General features: G+C 44.4%; 1 protein-coding gene across 3 annotated transcripts in view; it reads right to left on the minus strand.

Annotated features, from left to right (window-relative positions):
• Nucleotides 1-11,204: 11,204 nt before the first annotated feature.
• The window catches only part of RNF4 (ring finger protein 4), a 37,493-nt gene continuing 23,262 nt past the window's right edge, over nucleotides 11,205-25,435 (minus strand). For all 3 annotated transcript variants that reach the window (XM_045993326.1, XM_045993342.1, XM_045993334.1), the window contains 4 exons: nucleotides 15,270-15,279; nucleotides 14,707-14,866; nucleotides 14,019-14,067; nucleotides 11,205-13,427 (listed from right to left, as the gene is read on the minus strand). In XM_045993326.1, coding sequence (XP_045849282.1) covers nucleotides 13,278-13,427; nucleotides 14,019-14,067; nucleotides 14,707-14,866; nucleotides 15,270-15,279 — 369 coding nt within the window. In that variant the 3' untranslated portion in view covers nucleotides 11,205-13,277. The remainder of the gene's footprint in view (nucleotides 13,428-14,018; nucleotides 14,068-14,706; nucleotides 14,867-15,269; nucleotides 15,280-25,435) is intronic.

The raw sequence follows: 25,435 nt of genomic DNA on the forward strand, positions 1-25,435 counted from the left end.
GCTCCGCAGGGAACCTGCTTCCTCCTCTCTCTCTGCCTGCCTCCCTGCCTACTTGTGATCTCTCTCTCTGTCAAATAAATAAATAAAATCTTTAAAAAAAAAAAAAAAGAAAGAAAAGAAATGGCTCAAGGTCAGATATAAGAAATGTGGTGGGGTTGGGGGGGCAGGGGCAGGCAAAGAAAAGCATTAATGGAAGTAATCAAAAAAATTTCAAAAAGCTGCTAATAGCCTGAAAGATATTTAAGAAAGGAGTCCCAAAAACTAAAAATATAGCCAAAATTGTTAGAAATTCAGCAGAAGAGTTGCAAGATAAAGTTCAGGAAATTACCCAGAAAGTAGAACAGAAAAAGACAAAATCAGAGAGAAATGAGACTTAGAAGTTCAAATCAGGGGGTGCCTGGGTGGCTCAGTGGGTTAAGCCGCTGCCTTCGGCTCAGGTCATGATCTCAGGGTCCTGGGATCAAGTCCCGCATCGGGCTCTCTGCTCGGCAGGGATCCTGCTTCCCTCTCTCTCTCTCTTTCTGCCTGCCTATCTACTTGTGATCTCTCTCTGTCAAATAAATAAATAAAATCTTTAAAAAAAAAAAAAAGAAGTTCAAATCAGGAGGTCCTACAACTTTCTAAGAGTTCTAGGAAAAAATGTGGAGAGAAATAACTTTTGGGGGCACCTGGGTGGCTCAGTTGGTTGAACATCTGCCCTCAGCTCAGGTCATGATCCCAGGATCCTGGGATCCTGGATCCAAGCTTGGCATGGGGCTCCTTGCTCAGTGGGGAGCCTACTTCCCCCTCTGCCTGATACTCCCCCTGCTTGTGCTCCCTCTCACTCTCTTTCTGACAAATAAATAAAAATCTTAAAAAAAAAAAAAGACTTTCAAAAGAAATAATACAATTTATCAGAAATAAAGACTTGAGTACCCAGGTTGAAAGAGTCCACCAAAGATGGTGACAAATTGTGGAAAACCAGATATAAACAAAACAGTCTAAAACATAAAGAAAAAAAAAGGAAGTCACATTAAAAAAAAAGGCAGGGAAATGTATCTCACTAAATGTCTTAGCAGTAACAACATTCAATTCTATTTAGATAGTGGAGCATGGGAAATTCTGAAAGAAAATTACATACAATGTAGAATTGCATAGCCAGATAACAATTTTGGACATTCAAACTGTATTTTTTTTTTCAGGTAAACAGACTATAATATAGGAAAAACAAACCCTAAAGTACTAGTATAGGCATACTGGGGGTTTTGGTTCCAGAGACCATTGCAGAATACCCTAATAATATAAGTCACATAGATTTCTGGTTTCCCAGCCCTTATAAGAGTTTTGTTTGCATGACCCCATCATCTGTTATGTGTGCACTAGTGTTTCATATACAACAAAATGCACACACCTTAACTAAACCCTTTATTACTAAAAAAGAAAATGTTAACCATCTGAGCTTTCAGGAGTTGTAATCATTGATTACAAATCACCGTAACAGGGGCGCCTGGGTGGCTCAGTGGGTTAAGCCGCTGCCTTCAGCTCAGGTCATGATCTCAGGGTCCTGGGATCGAGTCCCGCGTCGGGCTCTCTGCTCAGCGGGGAGCCTGCTTCCCTCTCTCTCTCTATGCCTGCCTCTCTGCCTGCTTGTGATCTCTCTCTGTCAAATAAATAAACAAATCACCGTAACAAATCCAATAATGAGAAAGTTTGAAATACTGAATTACCAAAATGTGAGAGACACAAACTGAGCAAATGCTGAAAAAATGGTACCAATAGACTTGTTTGGCACAGGGTTCTGCAGACCATTAATTCATAAACAGTGCAACATATGTGAAGCTCAATAAAACAAAGCACACTGAAATAAGGTATACCCATGGGTCTATTTCTCACATACACCTGAGACTATTTAAATGTCTCTCTTCCATCTTACAACTGACATGTGACCTCAAAGGTCACCCAATCTTGATAGTGATATCGAAGGGCTTGGAGATTAAAAATACAACTGAGGAGTGCCTGGGTGGCTCAGTGGGTTAAGCCTCTGCCTTCGGCCTAGGTCATGATCTCAGGGTCCTGGGATCAAGCCCCACATCGGGCTTTGTGCTCAGTGGGGAGCCTGCTTCTCCCTCTCTCTGCCTGCTCCTCTGCCTACTAGTGATCTCTCTCTCTCTGTTCAATAAATATATAAAATCTTTTTTAGAAAATACAACCGAAATTTAAAAGAAAGCCAATAATGGGGTTGCAAGATAAAGTTAAGATTATCCAGAAAGTAGAAAAAGACAGATGGAAAATAGGCGAGGGAAAAAGAATTACAAGTTCACTGGAGGAGGTGGGATGACTTCCTTGTAGGGGTGAGAAGAAAAAAAAAAGAACCATCCCAAATTAGAACAGGACAATGGAAGCCTGTGAGGAAAAATAGCACCTGACATTTGAAGTGATTTGATGTCTGAATTTGAGGTAGAAAATTGGATACATGGCAGGTATGACAGAACATACACTGGGCACTATCTGATATAGGAAAATGTGGAGTCATCATGATGCATGCCTGATTATTGTCTTAACTAAAACATATGTGTGTATATATGCACATAAACAAAATATAAGAAAAATGCATGTTTAAGAAATTGGAGTGCTACTAAACACAAAGATCCAGGGGTCCAGTTTTCCCTGTTTTCCAGTTCTGAGAACACTGGGTTAAGAAGTAAGGCTTTGTCTGATAAGAGGATACTATTGGGGAGTTTTCTGGGTAGAGACCAAACTGACTTGGGGCTACAATTCCAGCAAGATGGGATGAGTAAATCACTGAACCTGACAGTTTTTCTCTCAAGACACTGATTCTCACACTCGACAGGCAGGAAGCTACGAGACAAAGCTTCAGAACAAAGACCCCAGGAAGCAGAGAAGAGGTTTTGGCAATTCCACCAGGCTGAGAAGACAAAGATTATAGGTCAGGACTAAATAGAGAGAGCACCCTGATACCCCACTGGGAAGCTCTCGACTGCATCCTGAGAGTGGGAAGCAAGCCATCAGTAGACAGATTTTGACCAACTGCAGCATGGCCTTAATACAGCTCAACATGGCATCAGGCTAAGTGACTGGCACCTGCTCTCTTTACCCAGCACAGGAAGACATCTGTAGCCACTACCATTCCTTGTGCACGGGTTCAGCTTTCAGTTAAAAATTCCTTGGTGTGGGGCGCCTGGGTGGCTCAGTGGGTTAAAGCCTCTGTCTTCAGCTCAGGTCATGATCCTAGGGTCCTGGGATCGAGCCCTGCATTGGGCTCTCTGCTCAGCAGGGAGCCTGCTTCCCCTCTCTCTCTCTGCCTACTTGTGATCTCTGTCAAATAAATAAATAAAATCTTAAAAAAAAAATTCCTTGGTGTGTCAAGGCACAGAGCCTTTTGATTGAAAATAAAAAGACAAACAACTCTAAAAAGAAATCTGTGGGTGAGTCACATACTGGAATTAGTAGGCAGACTGTAGAGTAATTGCAATTCACATGCTCAATAAAGAGAAAGGTGTAAAAGCAGATGAAATAATGGAGAATTTCACCTGGGAATTGAAATCTGTATGAATCATTAGCTAAAACCAAAAGATAAAATAACTGAAATTAGGAATTTAGTAGATGAACAACAGGTTAGACACAGATGAGAGGATTAATGAATTGGAAGATAATTCAATATAAAATATCCTAACCGGTACACACACAGAAAAAAACAATTGCTAAAACAGGAAAAAAAAAAAAAAGGACAAGAAATAGATGAGACAGAGTTGAAGGTCTAACACTGTGTAATTGGAGTCTCAAAAGGCAAAAGAGCAAATGCCACAGAAGCAGAGTTCTCCAAAGCTGATGCCAGACAGCCACCCAGTTTCCAGAGTCCCTGTGAGTCCCAAGCAGGATGAATACCAGCAAAACCACACCTAAGCACATCATTATCAAACTGCTGGAAACAAAGACAAAGCAAAATGTGAGCCAGAAGAAATATTTGCTTCAAGACATGTGGCAGCTAGCCACAGCAGAAATGAAGCTGGAAGACAATGGAATGACCTAGTCATTACACACACACACACACACACACACACACACGACAATGGAATGACCTAGTCATTACACACACACACACACACACACACACACACACGCGCGCGCACGCGCGCGCACCAAAAAACCCCTGCCAGCTGTGCAGCGTTGGTGGTATAGTGGTGAGCATCGCTGCCTTCCAAAAAACCCCTGCCAATTTACAACTTTAAAAAATCTTGTTTTATCTAATACAATATATTCAAAATATCATGAGCTAAACATATAATCAATCTAAAAATTAACAGAATATTTTATACTCTTTTTCATACTAAGTCTTAAGAATCCCATGTGCATATTAACTCCCTGTCACTCCCCCTTTGGATTCACCACACTCCAAATGTTCAACAGCCACAAGTGGCTCACAGTGACCACATTAGACCGCAACTAAGAATTTTTTACTCAGAAAAAAATGTATCATGCAGGAATGAAAATAAAATAATAGCATTTTCAGATTAACAAAGATAGAATTTGGGGGTTTTTTTGAAGATTTTATCTATTTATTTGACAGACAGACAGAGATCACAAGTAGGCAGAGAGGCAGGTGGGGGGGGGGGGAGAAACAGGTTCCCTGCTGAGCAGAGAGCCCGATGCGGGGTTTGATCCCAGGACCCTGGGATCATGACCTGAGCTGAAGACAGAGGCTTCAACCCACTGAGCCACCCAGGCATCCCAACAAAGATAGAATTTATTGCCACAGGAATTCACTAAAATAAACACTAGGCACCTGGATGGCTAGTGTTTTTTTATTTCTTAAAAAAAAAGAAATACTGAAGAAAGTTCATTGGGCAGGAAGAAAATTATTACAGATGGAAATGAAAGCAGAATAAAGACCACAATGGAATACGCACACACATGAAATTAGATGTATGGAATTTTCTATCTATACGGAGATATAAGCTTATTTTATACTAGCATTTTTTTCATTTAAAAATTGTGATAATATATAATACAAAAATTACCATTTTAACCCTTTTCAAGTGTACAATTTAATGACATTAGCTACATTTATAATGTTGTACAATCATCACCACTGTCCACTTTCATAAAGTTTCATTGTCCCAGAAAGTCTACCCGTTAAACAGTATCTCCCCTTCCACTCTATCTCCAGCCCCTGGTAACCTCTGACTTATCTCTATGAATTTGCCTGCTCTAGAAACCTCATGTAAGTGGAGTCATACACTAATTGTACTTCTATGACTATCTTTTTTTTTTAAGATTTTATTTTCATTTGATACAGAGAGAGATCACAAGTAGGCAGAGAGGCAGGCGGAGAGAGAGGAGGAAGCAGGCTCCCTACTGAGCAGAGAGGAGGAAGCAGGCTCCCTACTGAGCAGAGAGCCAGACACGGGCCTCAATCCCAGGACCCTGGGATCATGACCTGAGCCGAAGGCAGGGGCCTTAACCCATTGAGCCACCCAGGTGCCCCCTGTGACTATCTTGCTCAGCATAATGTTATCAAGGTTCATCCCTGTTGTACGTATCAGAATTTTTTAAAGACTGAATAATATTCATTTGTTCATTTTATTAATAGTATTATTAACTTATTAATATTATTTATTATCTTAAAGTTGCCAGATCTTATGGTAATTCTGTATTTAACTTTCTGAGGAGCCACCAAACTTTTCCAGAGAAGCTTGGCCATTTTATGTATCTACCAGTAATACAAGAGGGTTCCAATTTCTACACATCCTGGTCAATACTTAATGTGTTTTTTGGTAATAGCCATTCTAATGGGTGTGAAGTGATATCTCCCTGTGGTTTTGATTTATATTTCACTGGTGGCTAATGATGAGTTCCTTTCATGTTCTTATTTGCCATTTGTATATCTTCTTTGGAAAAGTATCTATAGCAGTACTTTGCCATTTTCTAAATTGGATTGTCTTATTTTTTGTTCTTGTAGAGTTTTAAGAACACTGTAAATATTCTGATTATTAATGTCTTAGCAGGTATTGCAAACAGATGATGGGCAAATATTTTCTCCCATTCTATGGATTGTCTTTTCATTCTGTTAGTGTCCTTTGAAGCACAAAAGTTTTTAATTTTAATGAAGTCAGATGTATTTATTTTTCCTTTTGTTGCCTGGAGTTTTGGTGTCATATTTAAGAAAACATTGCCAAATCCAAGAAGAATATAATGCAAAATTCACCACTTGAATTCTTTTCAAGTGCACATGTTGTACAAGTTGTTTTCAAATTGCCTCTATGTTTTCTTCTAAGATTTTATTTTTTAAAGTAAGCCATAGGCCCAACATGGGGCTTGAACACAGGACCCTGAGATCAAGAGTCACATGCTCCACCAACCGGGCCAACCAGACACCCCCTTCTAAGAATTTTGTAGTTTCAGCTCTAAAATTTACACCTTGATCCATTTTATGTTAAATTTTGTGTATGGGTTAAAGACCCAACATCATGTTCATACACACGAATATCCAATTTTCCAAGCATCAGTTATTGGAGAGATCCTTCTCGGTTGAATGGTCTTGAAACCTTTGTTGACCGTAGAGGTGAGGGTTCATTTCTGGGCTATCAATCTTATTCCATTTGACTATATATTTATCCTTTTGCCAGCAGCGTACTGTTTAATTCCTAACGTTTTTGTTTTCAAATTGGGAAGTCTTCCAGCTTTGCTCTTCCAAGATTATTGTAGCTATCCTGGGTCCCTTGAAATTCTGTACAAATTTTAGGATGGATTTTTCCATTTCTATAAAAACTGCCATTGGGGTTTGAGAGGGATTGCACTGATTCGCTATACTGTATTAGATAGAATTGCCATCTTAACATTAAGCCTTCCAACCCATGAGCATACAGTGTCTTTTTATTTAGGTTTATTTCTTTCAGCAGGTTTTTGTAGTGGTTTCTTCCAACCATGTTTCAGTGTACAAATTTTATACCTACTGGTTACATTTATTCGTAAGGATTTATTCCTTTTGATGCTATAAAAATAAAATTGTTTTCTATTTCAGATTGTTAATTGACCAGTGTATTCACTCATTTGTGAATTCGTATCCTACAACTTGGTGAATTTATTTATAAGCTCAAACGTTGTTTATGTGTATTGTGGGTTCTTTAGTTTTCTACTGTTGTGGCATCTGCAGATACTTTCATTATTCATTTCCAATGTGTATGCCTTTTTCTTTTGTTCTGCCTAACTGCTTTAGCTAGAACTTCCAGTACTATGTTGGAAAGAAGTGATGAAATAAAGCAACCTTGTCTTTTTCCTGATCTTAGAGGAAAAGCTTTGTCTTATCACTGAGCATCTTCACTGTGAGCTTTTCACATATGGCCTTTATGTTGAGGTGTTTTTGTTGGTTTGTTGAGTGTTATCATGAAAGGGTGCTGGGAAACACTTTTTCTGCCATCAGTTGAGGTGATCATGTGTTACTTTTTCTTTCCTACAATCTATAAGGTAGTAATGTATGGATTTTCATAGGTTGAGCCACTCCTGCGTTCCTGGGAAAAGATCCACTTGGTTATGGTGTGTAATGTTTTTAGTATGCTACTGAATTCAGTGTGTTAGCCATCTGTTGGAAGGTTTTTTATCTATATTCACAAGAGATTACTCTGCAATTTCTTTCCTGTAGTGTCTTTATGTAGCTTTGGTATCAGGCTGATACTGACCGCATAGAATGAGTTAGGAACTGTTTTCTCTTGAATTTTTTTGAAGAATCCAGAAACCAGCATTCTTTTTTATGTGTTTGCTAGAATGTACCAGTGAAATCATCTGGTCTTGGGCTTTTCTTTGTTGGGGTTTTGAATACTTCAATTTCACTTTTCAGATGTTTCCTCTTATTTTCTATTTGGTCAGTTTTGGTAGTTTCTATGTCTAGGAATTAATCCATTTTATCTAAGTTATCTAATTTGTTGGCATACAGGTGTTCTTAGTAGTCTTTTATAATCCTCCCTACTTCCATAAAGTTCAGTAATATCCTCTTTCATTGTTGACTTTATTAAGTTTTTCTTCTTAGTCTAGCTAAACACTTGTCAACTTTTTTTATCTTCTTAAAAAAAAAACAATTTCTGGTGTCCCTGGTTTTGTTTTCTATTGTCCATTTCATTTATCTCTGGCTTAACCTTTACTATTACCTTCCTTCTGCTAGCTTTGGGATTAGTTTGCTCTTCTTTTCCTAGTTCCTTAAGACATACAATTAGGATATTGATTTGTTTCTGCTTTAATGTATATATTTACAGCTATAAGTAGTCCCTGAGCATTGCTTTCACTGCATCCCTCAAGTTTTGTTGTGTTTTCATTTTCATTCTTCTCAAGGTATTTTCTAAGTTCCTTTGGATCTCTTCTTTGACCCACCGGTTAATTTCCACTTACGAGTTTTCCTGAATGTTCATATCCTGTAACACAGTAATTCACGCTTTAATGTATGCCCAACAGGTATGGGTAAAACTGCTCCAAGGACTTACAGAATGTTCACTCGGGGCTATTAGTAGCCAAAACACTTAAATAGCTGGAAGAATGGATAAACTAAAGCACATTCATGTCATGAAATACTACAGAGCAAACAAAATGAATAAACTACACAACATGAATGACTCTCAAATGTAACACTGAGCAATAGACGCTCCCAATCCCAGTACACAGTGAGAACTTTCAACTATCTGAAGTTCAGAGAACAGGTAAAACAGAATTATGTCATTATGGTTGGATTTTTGGTTAATTAAACTATAATTACAGTCAAAGGAGTGATCTCCATAAAAATCAGTATAGCGATTGCCTTGGGAGAGAAGGCAGTGTGCTGACTGGGAGGAAGGTCAAGTAAGGGCTTCTAAAGTACTAACAATATCCTGTTTCTTTTTGTGGTGGTTGTTTCATGGGTGTTTGACTTATGGTAATTCACTGAGCTATACTTTTTTTTTTTAGTATTTTGTCAAAGCGAATGTGAGAGCATGCACAAGCCCGGGGAGCAGCAGGCAGAGGGACATATAGGCTCCCTGCTGAGCAGGGAGCCTGATGTGGGCCTTGATCCTAGGACCCTAGGATCCTAGGATCCTCAGGATCATGACCTGAGCCGAAGCCAGATGCTTAACCAACTGACCCATCCAGGAGCACTGAGCTATTCTTTTAAGTAATTCAGTGAAGTGTGCTTTTTTTGTGTGCTATGTTTCATGGCATAAATGATAAATATAATGGCTTTATGTCGGTTAACCTCAAATGCCTCCTAAAAGCAAAGGCAAATATTTCCTGGAGGAACCACCTTCAGTCCAGTTCTCAAAGAATGTACCAAGTTACATGGGCTCAAATTAAGGAAGAAAGATGCTCACAAAACACACACAGGAAGAAGTCATTAGAGAGACCTGGCAAGAATAAGATTTCAGAATTAGACAGACAAAGGATCTGGATACTGGAATTATATATACAGGACATAAAGCTGACAAATCTCCAATTAAAAGGGAAGGCATAAATACTGATAAAAAGATGCTACAGAGATTAATTAGCTTCTAAGAGATTATGAACTTTTTTTTTTTTTAGATTTTTATTTATTTATTTGACAGAGAGAGATCACAAGTAGACAGAGAGGCAGGCAGAGAGAGAGAGGCAAGCAGGCTCCCTGCCGAGCAGAGAGCCCAATGCGGGACTTGATCCCAGGACCCTGAGATCATGACCTGAGCCGAAGGCAGCAGCTCAACCCACTGAGCCACCCAGGCGCCCCGATTATGAAAAACTTTATGCCAAAAACTTGTAGAGATGAAATCTATGAATTCCCAGAAATTGGCAACTTAACAAAACTGACAAAAATGTGACTAATTCTCAAACTTTGAAAAAAATCAAATCAGTATTTTAAAATCTTTCCTCCAGAGATCTTATTTGTGAGTTCCATTTCAGTCAAGGAATAATCCAAAATCCGGATATAGAGAATACTCTAGTCTCTTTGTAGGGAACTAGTCTAAGTGAAACCAAACCCTGGCGAAGAGTGTAAGAAAATAACAGGCCATTGTAATTATGCATAAACAGGATTTCAAACAAACCCCCAATACTGGCAAAACAAAGGAAGTAATATATAAAAGGAAAACATGAACAAGGTGATCTATGCAAGAAATGCAAGATGGTTGTACACTGGGGGGAAAAGTCAAGGAACATAATGTAAATCACCTCACCTTTCCCTAGAGTACTTTCAAACCTTAAAGACTGCAGCTTGGGGCACCTGGCTAGCTCAGTGGGTTAAGCCACTGCCTTCAGCTCAGGTCATGATCTCAGGGATCGAGCCCCGCATTGGGCTCTCTGCTCAGCGGGGAGCCTGTTTCCCGCCTCTCACTCTGCCTGCCTCTCTGCCTACTTGTGATCTCTGTCAAATAAATAAAATCGTAAAAAAAAAAAAAAAAAAAAAAAAAAGACTGCCGCTCACCATCCTCTCTCGCTCTCCCAGGACTCAAGTAACTGATCTGTTTGCATTCTAACTTTTCAGTGGCTTGGGGGCGGGGGGATAGTCTCCCCCAAGAAATGTACACCCCAAGAGGGCAGCGATATACATGGGTTTCTCAATACCCACCAGAGGCAAGTGCAATACTGGGGCATGGCCTATGTGCAGGGAGTGTTTGAGTTAACTGCATTTCCCTCTGATCTGCCTTGTCTCCAACTGAAAGTAGGGCCTCTGGGAGGCCAGCTCATTCACCTTTTCTATCTCTGGGGCCACTCGATAGGCTCGGAGAAAGGCGGAGGTAAGCTCTGCCAGCACCAACTGCCTGGGAATCCCAAGCCCACTCCCTCTTTCCAGCTTTCCTGGCACTGATCACCTAGGTCACTGACCAACATACCACATTCCCCTGGCCCCCACCCCAGAGTGGACGGCAACCGTGGTCTGGGTAGCTGAGACCGGTACACTGCGCTGTCAGAATCCCAGGTCCATCTGAGTCCACGCTACTCAGGGCTCCTCTCCTGAGCCAGTGCTGGTCAGCCCTACGGCCAGCCTTGCTTCTTAGGGCTGAGGTGAAGATTCTGCTGAAGGATCTCAGGGGCTGGACTTGTGGCTCCACTCAAGAATGACCTCCTGCCTCGTTTCTGGATCAGCAGCCAGAAAAGCTAACTTTCCTGCACACACTGACATAATGTGCTAAACTGGAGGCAGACAGGAAACACACACCTAGGGCAAAGGGGGAGAAGATCCATCCCAGGGAGCAAATGAATGTACGAAAGAAATGTGGTTCAAATTAATGGTTTTATTTCCACCTGTAACACTAGCAGGAGTCCCAAACAGACTGATGTACATGGATATAGTTTAAATGTAACAAAGAAAGATTTGAACTATGTACAATGAAAAAAAAAAAAAAAAAGATATTTTTCCTTACCCATCTTTTCCTATTTTGCAGTTTCTAAACAGTAGAAACTAAACATTTTTTCCCCAATTTAATTTAGTAGGAAGGAATACAACCTTTACGATCAACCATCTGTCCTTAAGCACAAAACTTAAAGATTCTGGCTGCACAGCTGTCTTGGTTTCTGAAGTCTGGGTACTGCTGGAACGTAACAAAAGAGTTTCCAAGAAGCCCAGAAGGAACTTAATGGCAATGATGTCCAAACAGAGGGCAGACATACCCAGCATTGTGCCGACGAGAAGTGACGTCCTGCCCTCCTCGACTCCACGGAGAAAGTTATTACTTTCATCCAAATTAACTGGAAGTGAGCCAAACAGTGAAAAAGTCAGAATGAAGACTAAAACAAATTTCTTTTCACATAGAGGAGGGACACTCCTTCAGCCCCGTTTAAAGTGAATTCTGTGCCAAGTCCCTGCTCCTTCAGAAGGGGGAACTGAAGGTCAGTTATTGCTAGCAAAGCCAGAGGAGGTCCCCGTTCCTGCCTTGAAGATGTTGCACACGAAGAGGCTGTTGGTTTGGCCTAAAGCCCTCTGAGAAAGTGGGATGCGGAGACAGAGCCAGGCTGACACGGAAAGGCCTCTCCCCCATAAGCTGCCCCAGACCCTGGGCTGTGAGGGGCAGCTCAGGCCACCCCACAGCCTCCTCAAGGACTAAGAGGCTCAAACCCAGAGACTTAAGCAGAGTTGTCTTACCTGGCTGCCTTGGGGAGGAGAGGCCACCATACTTTGCCAACCCAATCTATGGAGCAGTCAAAAGCCCAAAGGACCAGAGCCTGAAAGGCCAGAGGAGCAGCTTCTAAAGTGAATGTCAACTGTTTGGGGATTTGGGTGAAAGCCAAAGAGCCCAGCTGATGGCAGGTGGGCCACACTTGCTGCAACTCTGGGCAGCATAACTTGGACACCAGCACGGACATGAGTGGCTGGTAAGGCCCCAAGGACTGCCATCACCTCCCAGCATTGATGCTTGAGTAGACACTAGGCAGTAGGAACTGAGGACCTGAGGGCATGTGGCAAACAGGACACATCTTATCAGAAAAGACAGAGGATACCTGACCACATGTCGGCCCTGCTCACAGGACCTGTGCCAGGTGAAAACTCTGGGACATGGGTTAAGTTCCTGAGAACAGGTGGCGAATAGGATGGGGTGGGACAGGCACTGCTCCACAGGCAACGTGAGGCCTCTGAGGGGACACTAGGAGTGCTACATCTTCTGGGCTGCTGAAAAGTAGGCCAAGAACAGGCTTTATTGCACATTTCGTTCTTAGGAACCCGGGAATTGCCCTGTAGAGATTCTCTTGATCTGTAGAAGTCCCTGCACATCAATGCTAACGTGCAGGTGGGATCACGGATGACCTCTGACTCTTGAGGGAAGAGAAACGTCCGGTGGTGGGTCTTTCCAGGGCTGTGCTCACACCTGGGATCCTCGGGCTGGATGGACCTCGTGTGGCTTGCTCACCGTGGCAGACAAACGCCTGAGTCGATGTCACTTGCCCGAGAGAGCTGTGCAGGCCCGCGTGCTCTCTGACCAGGGCCAGCCCCTTGACGACACTGCCAGGAAGAAGCTGGGGCCAACTTTCCAAATGGGGAAAATTTCTTGGCAAACATGCAGGTTCCAGAAAGAGGCTAGAGCCACAATTCTCAGTTCCAATGTGTCTAACTCCCTCTCTCCTGCCCTGGAACCAGACCAACCAGAGGAGCAGAGAAGAAGGCCCTAAAGAGGTACCAAAAGGGCCTAAGTGGGGGTTGGAAATGAAAGAGCAGTTTACATATCAGATGTTGATTTTGAAATAGTCTTTTTGAGCTCAGGAAATTGAGGCAGAGAACCCATGAATGGCTGTGTGGAGAACCCAGCCAGGCTGTCTGTCTGTTCGTCCACCTCTCCTGAGCAGCTCTCCACAATTCATATATAAATGGGGTGGTATCGTTTGTGGTTGATCTTTTTCCTGCAAGTTGGGCAAGTGTTAGCATTCTTGAGGGAGTCACGGAGGCACTGGCTACAAAAGACGTGGCCACATTCTGTAGAAACAATGAGACGTCCATTCTGCACAATCTGGAAAACAGAAGAAGGAACAGCGTTCATGTCTGCCCTGGTCCCAGTGCAGCAGCAGGCCCCTGAGAACCTTACTTCTGCTGAGATAAGGGGAGGAAGGACTGTGCAGGTCTGGAGAACTGAAGATCCCTACCTGCTCTGTAGTGTCAAGCAAGTACGAGTGGGGTCTCTGAAGCCGAGAGCAGAGGCAGGAGCCACTCTCCTGGTAGCAATGGCCCATGAATGTTGGAGGGACCCCAGACGCCTGAACCACAGGCCTATGGAGTCTGGGGCTGCCATGGGAACACATGGGGGGCAGTGCTCGAGGGGAGCCACAGGAAGTACTAGTTGCTTCTGCTGAGGCTGGGATGGGAACACATGGGATAGACACCCTTCACATGGAAGCTGAAGGAACACAGGGGCCAGAGGTGAAGGTTGCAGGGCCCAAGAAGCAGCTAGCACAGAGATGTGTGACAGGCACAGGCCAGCCAGGCCTGACTATGGAAGAGAGGGGTCAAATCCCATTGAAAGAGAAGACCCTCTCTCTGAAGACCCTTTCACTAAAGCCGTGTGGAAACCAGAAGCAAGGAAGACACAGCTAAGTTTGCTTACCTCAGAGTACCCGTCCATGCAGATCGGACAACTGACAGTACCAGAGGGCCTAAAATCACAGTGCTTCGTGTCAGTTCCTTGGCAAACTCAAACATTCAGTTACTCTAAGTGGCTTCACAGAAGCAGCCCGTATCCCTTAGCACAGGCACCCGGAGACTTACAGAAAGGCCAGCTGCCCCAAAGGAGTGCAGCGGGGAGGTGAAAGGGGAACCAAGGAGCAGATACCCGGAGGAGCCCTGTCCTCCCGAGCCCCCAGCCTGTGCTATCTGCCTCCCTTGTCTGGGGCAGGAGCTCTGCCTAGCACCTCCGAGCATTCCTGCTGCTCACAATAGCCACTGGGTCGGCTCTGCACAGCAGGTGATGGAGTGTGCCACCAGGCCACAGCTAGTCACACCACCCTGCCAGTGCCAAACACGGTCTTGTCCCACTGGGACTGGCTGATCTGGCTCTGAATGCAGGCCCACCTGCACTCAGCTGTGGTGCAGCTGCTTAGACAAGACCTTCTCGAGCCATGGGCTCCCAGAACTTGTGCAAGGTGCAGTATTCCTATTACCCTACCCCTGGGAAATGGGAAGTGGGGGTGGGGTGGGGAGTAGAGCATCCCCACTCCAGGGGACAAGGGATGCAAGGGGGTCCCACGTGGCCAAAGGCATGTGGTGAGGCAGCAGGGCAGCGGGAGTGCTGGTACCTGAGTCCCGTGGCTGCCTCCTCTCTGGTATTTCGGGGAGTATGGGTGGTCACGTACACGTCTCTGTCCCTGGACAGCTCCTCGTCATCACTGCTCACCACACAGCTGTCAGCGTGCTCCTGGCGTGGCCGCCTCGCATTCCTCCTTGGCCGCCTCCGTTCTAAGGTATGAGTCCACGTTCAGGGCAGGATCCCCAGCCCTGTCTCCTCACCACCCCCTCCCGCCTGGGAAAGGCCAATCCCAGACCCAAGAGGCACAGCCCCCACACCCAGCCACGCCAGGTAGGTCCTGCCCAGCTCCGTAGAGGCCACCCTCCTGTCTTCCCAGAAGAAGCCCATCCCTGCCATGAGCAGGTGTCTGAGTGGGAAGCCACCTGAAGTCTAAGATGGCAAGCTTTCTACAAAACCCAGTGGGACCACAGCTCCTCAGCAACCACGGAGCACTGACTGCAGGCGTCTTCCTGCCTGGCACTGTCGCAGGCCTGGCAAGGACTTCAGCTCTGTGCCCCCCACCCACTGCCATTCTGTATGCAAACCCAATGAAAGAGAGAGGAAACCACTCACCGTCAACAATCTTTTAAAAAGGAGAAAGAAGAGAAAGACACAATCAGTATGACATAATACATTTGTTTCAAATGCAGACTCCTCAGGGACCCAGTAAAACCCTCCCGCAGGGCAGGACAGGTGCAGGTAGAGGGCCTGCCCAGGCAGCACCAACGAGACATCTGTACACCTCTCCTCTCCAGTGAGGCCCATCCCAGGCACCTCTGCCTCCCGGCAGCTGACACACTGCAGTGTCCACTTGGCGCTGAGTGAGTCTGGGAGCAGCTAGCCTCGTGACCTAGGGAGGTTACTTACCCTCTGTGAGCTGCCAACTTCCTCTTCTGGAGAACAGAGGCACCAGTGCCCACAGCTCCCCATACTGCTGCAAGGACTAAGCAAGCCAACAACCGTCACAGGGCCCTAGGGACATGGAGCCCAGTCCCTAGGGACTGGCTCCATATGCTCTCCTGGTCCGGTGGGGCCAATGACAAGAATCCTATATGTCATGCAGGCTATGCCAAGATCGGAGCCTTACTGTGAAGAGGGTTTGCAGTGCTTATTACTGGGAACAATTAAACAAAGTAGGATGTGCAGGGACTGGTGAATGACACACCAAGGACCAAGATCAATCTGATTCCGTGTTCTTTGGGCCTATGGAAAAGTTACTGAGAACTTGACCAGGCCGTATCTGACTCAGAACTTACACCAGGACTACTTTTGCTACAGTAGTTTCCCGCCCCACTTCGTTAACCCCCTGTGCTCGTAAATCTGCCTATGCCAGCACTGGAAGCACCCCCTTTCCCTACTGCTTGTCACAGGCCATCCACTTCAGGTAAGTGCTCCTGACTGCCGCTCCAAGGCCTGCTGCCCACTCCTCCTTGGCAGACGCCCACGGGGGAGGGCATACTAGCCTGCCCTGCAGAATCCAGAAGCTCCCTCCAGCCCAATTCCCTCGTGGCAGGGATTCTGAACACGAACTAAGAAGTTCCCCTCAGTGAGACACTCAGAGGCCAGTTTCAGCTGCTGTCAGTGCCAGTGGTGGCGGACAAGGCTGGTGTCATGGCAGAGGCCCCTCCTCCCTGGCTAGGGGCTGTGCTAGTGTTTCCTTGAACCCAAAGAGATCAGTGCAGATGGTGGCTTCCACCTCCTGCCCTTCTGCTTGGGGCAGAGGTAACAGCTCCTATGGTGGGTCAAGGCTGAGATGTCTAGAGTTATTCCTGAAGACCTGCTCCTTTAGCCTTTTCAGTACCAAGCAGCAGCTCTTCTCATGTATTAAAATCCATTTATACTTTAAAACAATTGGGTGGATTCGGTTTTCCAACCTGAACCCTGACAGATACAAAGAGCCATCCAGGGAAGAAGGATGATCTAAGTATGAAGACCTTCCTTTTGCAGATGAGAACATAATCCACAGAGGGAGCTACCAAAGGTGCTCCCTCTTCCCTATAGAGGAGGCTAGAGTGTGGGACTATGAAACTGGGGGACTGGCAATCTCATCATTGGGATTATGTACTAGAAAAAGAGCTTGGGCTAACAGGAGGTTCAGTCCCTATGACGTCTATACAAGGGGAGCTCTGAATTTAGCCAGGAACAGAAGGAAAATCTGCTGTAGGCAGAGATGATCCCAGCTTTCCAGCACTTCAACACAGCCTCACCTCCCTTTACCACAAGGGGTCATCTGATTGGGCGTGGAGACACCTCAGTGTGTGAGAACTGGGTTTCCAAAGGCTTTTGTGAGTCAGAACCAGCTCACTCTCAGGTAGTGCTGAGCTCGGGCTAGACCTGACCCCTCGCAGAGGTATCTTCGCTGCCTTGTCCCCAGGCTCGAGACAGGTGCTCATTACATAGCTACTGGGTAAATGATACATACTGACCAGAGAGCTCCCCTCACTGGTGATGACTCTGTCCCTATCTTCAACACAAAAGCTCAGAAAGGAAGTTTCTTGCCCAAAGGGTAGAAAACAACAGTGCCACAGCCTGGTTGAGGGGCACACACCACTGTGACTGTTGGTCCCTCCAGCCAGCAGCTGAACCACATCAAATTCCAGGACCCCTGGAGGTGTCCGCAGGCACTTTGGAATGGCCCTTCTTTGTGGCTGGGACCCTGAAGGTAGCACAGCACTTCCCAGACACAAGAAACAGAGGTGTGTGAGGTACGGGGTGTGGCGGGGGTGGGGGGGAGCTCTGGGGCCTCTGATCTGAACAGCTGAGTTAGTACTGTGGCAAGTGGCCTGAGATCAGACCCGAACATCCCACTTCACCTTTCAGTCTGGCTTCTTGACTATGGGATAAACCACAGGTCAGAGAGACAAGTGACACATATGGAGAATGGACGATCCACAGCAGGCACCAGGCTGTCGCCTGCTTTCACACTGGGGCGCATGGACTCCAGGTCAGTCACGAAGGCCCTCTGAGTTTCTGAAGCACAGCTGAGCCCCAAAACACCTGAGTAAGTGCTGATACCCATATCACAGGCCCCTAGTCAGTGGGGGAGGACAAGCCCCTCTTCTACCAGTTGACTTAACATTCTAGGTCCCTCCTGGGGCTGCAGCCAATATGCTGGGGGAAAAGGCCGGACAAAACCAAGCAGGAGTCCTGGGGTCCTCTGTGGCAAGTGGACCCCTTGCACTTCTAAGAACACTCCCCCAGCCAGGAGCCCTGCAAGCCACTTGCTTTAGATGACCTCCCCACGTGGCTTCGCACGTTGCTGCACTGGAAAAAACGGCCACCTCCAACCACTTTGAACATGAGCGGCTAGTCTTCAGCTCCAACAGCAGCACGCAGCATGCAATTACAGATTCTTATTCCTGCAGTCATGCCAGGAGTACCAGGAAAACTGGTTCTGACAGCCACATTCCAGTCAAAGCGCTCCCTGCCTGATTCCACGTATAACTGCTTCCCCGATTCCTGGACATGGGGACAGAGCCTTTCTTTCTTCATATAGAATTATGCTGGTTCACTCATTCTAGCAGTCACTGGGTACCCCTAAGGCCCTCGACTATTCCCACAGAGATGGACAGGACTCTGCTCTTGGCTGCAAGGGAGCTTCCATTAAAGCAGACCCTTTCAACAGGCTCCCGAATGAAGAACTAGGAAGGTACAGAGCATAACACAAGTAGCATGACACTCTGGTCCACCATGGAGACAAACCAAAAAGATATTCCAGGGAAACCAACCTGACTTTAAAAGAAACACTCTTTGAAACAACAACAGTAATACTTTTTTGAAATTCAGTGAAGGAAAACAGTCTAAGCAAATACCACTTTCAGTATCTTCCCCCTAAAACAAGCAGTTTCTTAAACTTTCTACCAATGCGTCACCCCTGGGAGCTAGGGCAGAGGCTGCCGTGCCGTTCCATGAAAGGACGGGCGCGTGGGGGGCTCAGTTGGCTAAGCATATGCCTTTGGCTCAGATCATGATCTTGGGGTCCTGGGATTGAGCACCATGTCCAGCTCCCTACTAGGGTGGAGCCTGCTTCTCCCTCTTCCTGTGCCCCTCCCCTGGCTTCTGCACTCTCTAATAAACAAATAAAATCCTTAAAAAAAAAAAAAAAAAAAAAAGTCTGAAAATCTTACTTCACCTATTAAGCCAGGTGAAAAGAGGATGAAAAATACAAGCAGAGGTTTCCAATAAATAGCATGCTAGTATTTCCATCAATTTCCCCACTGAAAACCACCAAAACAAGATAAAACATACATATTTTTAAATAAACATGTATCCAAAAACATATTTGGTCAAACTGAAGGGACTGCAATAATTCAGGGGGAAAAAAAAAGCACAGGGGCACCTGGGTGGCTCAGTGGGTTAAGCCGCTGCCTTCGGCTCAGGTCATGATCTCGGGGTCCTGGGATCGAGTCCCGCATCGGGTTCTCTGCTCAGCGGGGAGCCTGCTTCCCTCTCTCTCTCTCTCTCTGCCTGCCTCTCTGTCTACTTGTGATCTCTCTCTGTCAAAAAAAAAAAAAAAAAAAAAAGCACAAAAGATTCTTAAAAAACTGAAGCTTACTTGTGAAACCCTCACCAAGAAACCAAAGCCCAGGCAGGACCTGTGGGGATAGGTCATTCAGTGAAGGCAGCTACCTTGTGCAGGCCAGGCTCAAAGAAAGTCTCAGGAATTATCAAAGAACTTGATACATACAATGTATTTTCTGACCAATAATGCAATAATTCAAAGAATTAGTAAAAACATGGGATGCCTGGGTAGCTCAGTTGATTAAGTAAGCATCTGCCTTTGGCTCAGGTCATGATCCCAAGACCCACTGGGCTCCTTTGCTCAGGGAGAAGCCTGCTTCTCCCTCTGCCTGCCACTCCCTCTGCTTGTGCACATTCTCTCTCTGACAAATAAATAAATCTTTAAAAAAAAAGGAAGAAGAAATCCCTAACCACAACGAAAGGAGATAAAACCTCCATATGTTTGGAAGTTAAAAAGTACTAATTTGATAAATACAAGGAACTGAACATAAAATACTAATAACAAAATCTGTACAATACAGCTTAAAAAAAAGATAATCTTAAAGGTATTAGAAAAGAAATGATGAAAATTAGTAAGTTTAAAAAAACAGCAAAATAAACTCAAGGAAAAAAAGCAGCAATCCTGAAAGAAAACAAACTTACAAGAGAAAGGCTCCACAAAGCTAAAAGTTGGTTCTCTGAAAGATCTAATATACCTCTGGTGATACTAATCTAAAGAGACAGAAAACACAAACAACCAAATCAGAGGAAATGAAAAAGGAGCCATCACTACAGATTCCACAGAACATTAAGACATCACAAACAAATGTATACCAACAAAAGTAAACATTTTAAATGAGACTCACAAAATCTGAAAAATTTGAGGCTAGGTACCTTCATAGTGGAGTTCTACCAAATTGCAAGAAAGAAGTAACTCCAAGATTACAAATCTGGAGGATAGAAAAAAGGGTGCCCAACTCACTTAATAATAAAGATACTAGTACTCTGATATCAGAAATCTCATAAGAAATGTGTATAAAATGAAAATTACAGACAAACCAATCTTACTCACAAAAATAGAGGCAGAAGTCATTTATAAAATAGTAGCAAACAGAATCTGGCAATATATAAAAAGACCACAACACTTAATTAGTTTAACTCTGTGGGAGTGTTAAAATTTAACACTGATTCTTTAAGAGGGAGAATGTTTTTATTTTTTATTTATTTGAGACAGAGTGCACACTTGCATGCACAAGCATGGGGTGGATGCAGACGGAGGAGAAAATCTTAAGCAGACTTCCCTGAGATCATGACCTGAGCCAAATCAAAAGATGGGCACTTAACCAACTGAACCACCCAGGTACCCCAAATAAACATTGATTCTTCAATTTGCAGTCCAACAGAAAACAGAGGGGAATTTCTCCAGTCTGAATAAAGGGCATAACCAATGACAGCAATAAAACCTACCACAGAGAACTTATTTAACGGTCCAAATCTGAAAGGATTCCTTCAGATTTGGGATGAGACAAGAATGTCCGGGACTATCCCCATTTATTCAGCCAGTGATGAATTTTCTTTAGCCAGAAATAGTAAATAGTAAAGAAATAGTAAAGAACCAAAATTTATTCTGTGTACACAGAAAACCAAAGGATTTAGATTAAGAATTGCTACATTGAGTGAGAAAGGAATCCATCAAAATCCTTGAGGAGAATGCAGGCAGCAACCTCTTCGACCTCAGCCGTAGCAACATCTTCCTAGGAACAACAGCAAAGGCAAGGGAAGCAAGGGCAAAAATGAACTATTGGGATTTCATCAAGATCAAAAGCTTTTGCACAGCAAAGGAAACAGTTAACAAAACCAAAAGACAACTGACAGAATGGGAGAAGATATTTGCAAACGACATATCAGATAAAGGGCTAGTGTCCAAAATCTTTAAGGAACTTAGCAAACTCAACACCCAAAGAACAAACAATCCAATCAAGAAATGGGCAGAGGACATGAACAGACATTTCTGCAAAGAAGACATCCAGATGGCCAACAGACACATGAAAAAGTGCTCCACGTCACTCGGCATCAGGGAAATACAAATCAAAACCACAATGAGATATCACCTCACACCAGTCAGAATGGCTAAAATGAACAAGTCAGGAAATGACAGATGCTGGAGAGGATGTGGAGAAAGGGGAACCCTCCTCCACTGTTGGTGGGAATGCAAGCTGGTCCAACCACTCTGGAAAACAGCATGGAGGTTCCTCAAAATGTTGAAAATAGAACTACCCTATGACCCAGCAATTGCACTACTGGGTATTTACCCTAAAGATACAAACATAGTGATCCGAAGGGGCACGTGTACCCGAATGTTTATAGCAGCAATGTCTACAATAGCCAGACTATGGAAAGAACCTAGATGTCCATCAACAGATGAATGGATCAAGAAGAAGTGGTATATATACACAATGGAATACTATGCAGCCATCAAAAGAAATGAAATCATGCCATTTGCGACGACGTGGATGGAACTAGAGCGTATCATGCTTAGTGAAATAAGTCAATCGGAGAAAGACAACTATCATATGATCTCCCTGATATGAGGACATGGAGAAGCAACATGGGGGGGTAGGGGGATAGGAGAAGAGTAAATGAAACAAGATGGGATTGGGAGGGAGACAAACCATAAATGACTCTTAATCTCACAAAACAAACTGGGGGTTGCTGGGGGGAGGTGGGATTGGGAGAGGGGGAGCGGGCTATGGACATTGGGGAGGGGAGGCGAACCATAAGAGACTATGGACTCTGAAAAACAACCTGAGGGTTTTGAAGGGTCAGGGGTGGGAGGTTGGGGCAACCTGAGGGTTTTGAAGGGTCAGGGGTGGGAGGTTGGGGGAACAGGTGGTGGGTAATGGGGAGGGCACGTTTTGCATGGAGCACTGGGTGTTGTGCAAAAAGAATGAATACTGTTACACTGAAAAAATAAATAAAATGAAAAAAAAAAAAGAATTGCTACATTGAAAACAGAATCAATAGATAAAATCAATTGCATTTTTTTATATTATAGCAAATAAAAACAAAAACAAACTTTTATAATACTTTTTTTTAAAAGATTTTATTTATTTATTTGACAGACAGAGATCACAAGTAGATAGAGAGGCAGGCAGAGAGAGAGGAGGAAGCAGGCTCCCCGCTGAGCAGAGAGCCCGATGCGGGGCTTGATCCTAGGACCCTGGGACCATGACCTGAGCCAAAGGCAGAGGCTTAACCCACTGAGCCACCCAGGTGCCCTACAATGCCATTTTTAATAGCTTCCTAAAATACTATGTATTTAGGAATACATCTTCTTTTTTTTAGTAAAGATTTTATTTATTTGAGAGAGAGAGAGAGAGAGAGAGATCACAAGTAGGCAGAGTGGCAGGCAGGGGGGTGGGGGGAGCAGGCTCCCTGCTGAGCAAGGAGCCCGATGCAGGACTCGAATCCAGGACCCTGAGACCATGACCTAAGCTGAAGGCAGAGGCTTAACCCACTGAGCTACCCAGGCACCCCGGACCCAGGCACCCCGGAATGTATCTTTTAACAAAAGATTTGCAAAACCACCGCAAGGAATACTATAAGACTTTACTAAGAGGAGGGAAAGACCCTGCCTCAAACCACACGCGAAAGGCAATTCAAGTGGGTTACAGACTCACTTGTGGAAAGCAAAACAGTAAAACTCAGAATACAGGGGTGCCTGGGTGGCTCAGTGGGTTAAAGCCTCTGCCTTCGGCTCAGGTCATGATCCCAGGTCCTGGGATCGAGCCCTACATCGTGCTTTCTGCTAGGCAGGGAGCCTGCTTCCCTTCCTCTCTCTCTGCCTACTTGTGATCTCTGTCTGTCAAATAAATTTAAAAAAAAAATCTAAAACAAAACAAAACAAAAAACTCAATACAGAACAAATTTTTATATGGATTATTTTCAACAAATTGATAAATTTAACTGTATTAAAATTAAGAACCTCTATAAATTAAAACGAAAAAGGCAGACCCCTCGGAAAAAGACACAAAACCTAACTTAACTAGTGGCACACTCATACTTCACTTAGAAATTCCTAAAAAAAAGGCAAAAACAAGACAGAAAGGGGCACCTGGCTAGCTCAGTCAGTGAAGCATGCAATTCACGTTGGGTGTAGAGCCCATTTAAAAGATGTCTGGGAAACACACAAACACATACATAGCACACAACCAAATAGATGAGAACTCAAGGGGTTGTTCCATTCTAGACATTCTAGATCAATTTCTTTGGCTATTGTAAAGGTTGTATATACAACATGTGTGTAAAAAGAACAGTTAAAAAAAAAGATTTTAGGGGCACCTAGATGGCTCAGTCATTGGGTGTCTGCCTTCAGCTCAGCTCATGATCCCAGGATTCTGGGGTCGAGCCCCGTACTGGGCTCCCTGCTCATCAGGAAGCCTGCTTCTCCCTCTCCCACTCCCCTGCTTGTGTTCTCACTCTGGCTATCTCTCTCTCCATCAAATAAATAAAATCTTAAAAAAAAAAAAAAAGATTTTAACAGGCACTTCACAAAAATGAAAAGAACTACCAATGAACACGAGAGGTGTTCAAAACCATCAGACTGGCCAGAAGTAAAGTGGTGGTGAGTACCGCAAACACTGGTAAGAATATGAACAAGCACAACTCCTTTAGAAAGTTTAGCAATAATCTAGTAAAATTCAAAGATATACATGTCCTGGGATCCAGCAGTGACGGCCTTTTTCGGCTATGCAATGCCCAAAATAAAAGTTAATCTGGAGAGAAAATACCTAAGCAGAGATGTACAAAGCCTTATTGCATCTCAAAGCACTGTTTAGCTCTCTTAGTTCACTGGGGGCTCTAGAGTCTTTAGAGAGTTGGAAAAAGAGTCTCAGAAGTTTCTCATCAGAGGGCTCCCTCAAGTTCTGAAGTCAGGCCCGGATCGGGGGATGCAGAGATTCATGTCTTTAAGATACAGAGCTAGCTACTCCGAGCAGGGCCTGTTTCTACAGATTCTAGTTGAACCAGTAAGGTCACCCCAATTTGGGAACTGATATATGATACATTCACCATTTACACTCTGCTGCAGGCGAGGCCTGCCTGACTAAAAATTCACCTGATGGACACTCCTTGTCCTGACTTAATACTATTAGGTTTTCCAAGTAGATATGCTTAGAGTGAGAACTTCAGCCTCATATGTATTTCTTACTGTAAATTTAAAAACTGACATTTGAGTTTATGAACAACAAAAAGTAGAGAATGATTAGAATCAGGAGTGCATTTTTTTTTTAAAGATTTTATTTATTTATTTGACAGACAGAGATCACAAGTAGGCAGAGAGGCAGGCAGAGAGAGAGGAGGAAGCAGGCTCCCTGCCAAGCAGAGAGCCTGACGAGGGACTTGATCCCAGGACCCTGAGACCATGACCTGAGCCGAAGGCAGAGGCTTAACCCACTGAGCCACCCAGGCGCCCCAGGAGTGCTTTAAAGCCCAAGCCTTATTATATTTTGATAGCTGGGAACCTCAGACCATGACCAAAATGACCAGTGTATCTAAGACCGGAAAACCAGGACTCCTACCTCACAGACCAGCACCCCCTTCCCCCATCTCCGGCCTTGGCCAGCCATCAATTCCCAGGGCAGCTCCCCAGACCCTAGCAGTCCTGTTCTACATCTCCTGATGACTTTCCATGCCCAGGGAAACATAAAGAAGGTAGGAAAGGTCAGGAAGGAGCACATTAGAAAGGGCAGTCATTAAAAAATAAATAAATAAATAATCCAAGGCATGAAAGGGATTTCATAATGCTGGTACATCACACAACAGAAGCCAGTCACTGTCTCCTTGAGGGCGACAAGGTCTTACAAGCAGAACCCTGGCTATCCCCCTGGGGCTGCAGGTCGGGGACTGAGTGCCAGAGAAAATACAGGTTTCAACTGCCTTTTCTTTGGGGGGTGAGGGGAGAGGTGCGCAGACACAGAACAGGACTGGTGGTTTTCAACCAAGACCAGAGTTTAAACCTCTAAATCTGTCAAGACAGATCCCCATCATTGCCCTTCTTTTCTTTTAAAGAAGTCTTGAAGCTTCTCAGCACAACCCTTATTCCACAACTGTAACCACAATCAGAACAAGCCCAGGACTGTGGGCCCCAAGGCCAGGGGGAGACTCAGCTACTACCAACCCCCATCCCCAGCAGCACCTGCCTCCTATCTGCTCCACTCTACAACTTCACATCAGATCAA

The sequence above is a fragment of the Meles meles genome, chromosome 2 (assembly GCF_922984935.1).
Source record: "Meles meles chromosome 2, mMelMel3.1 paternal haplotype, whole genome shotgun sequence".
NCBI classification, from domain to species: Eukaryota; Metazoa; Chordata; class Mammalia; order Carnivora; family Mustelidae; genus Meles; species Meles meles.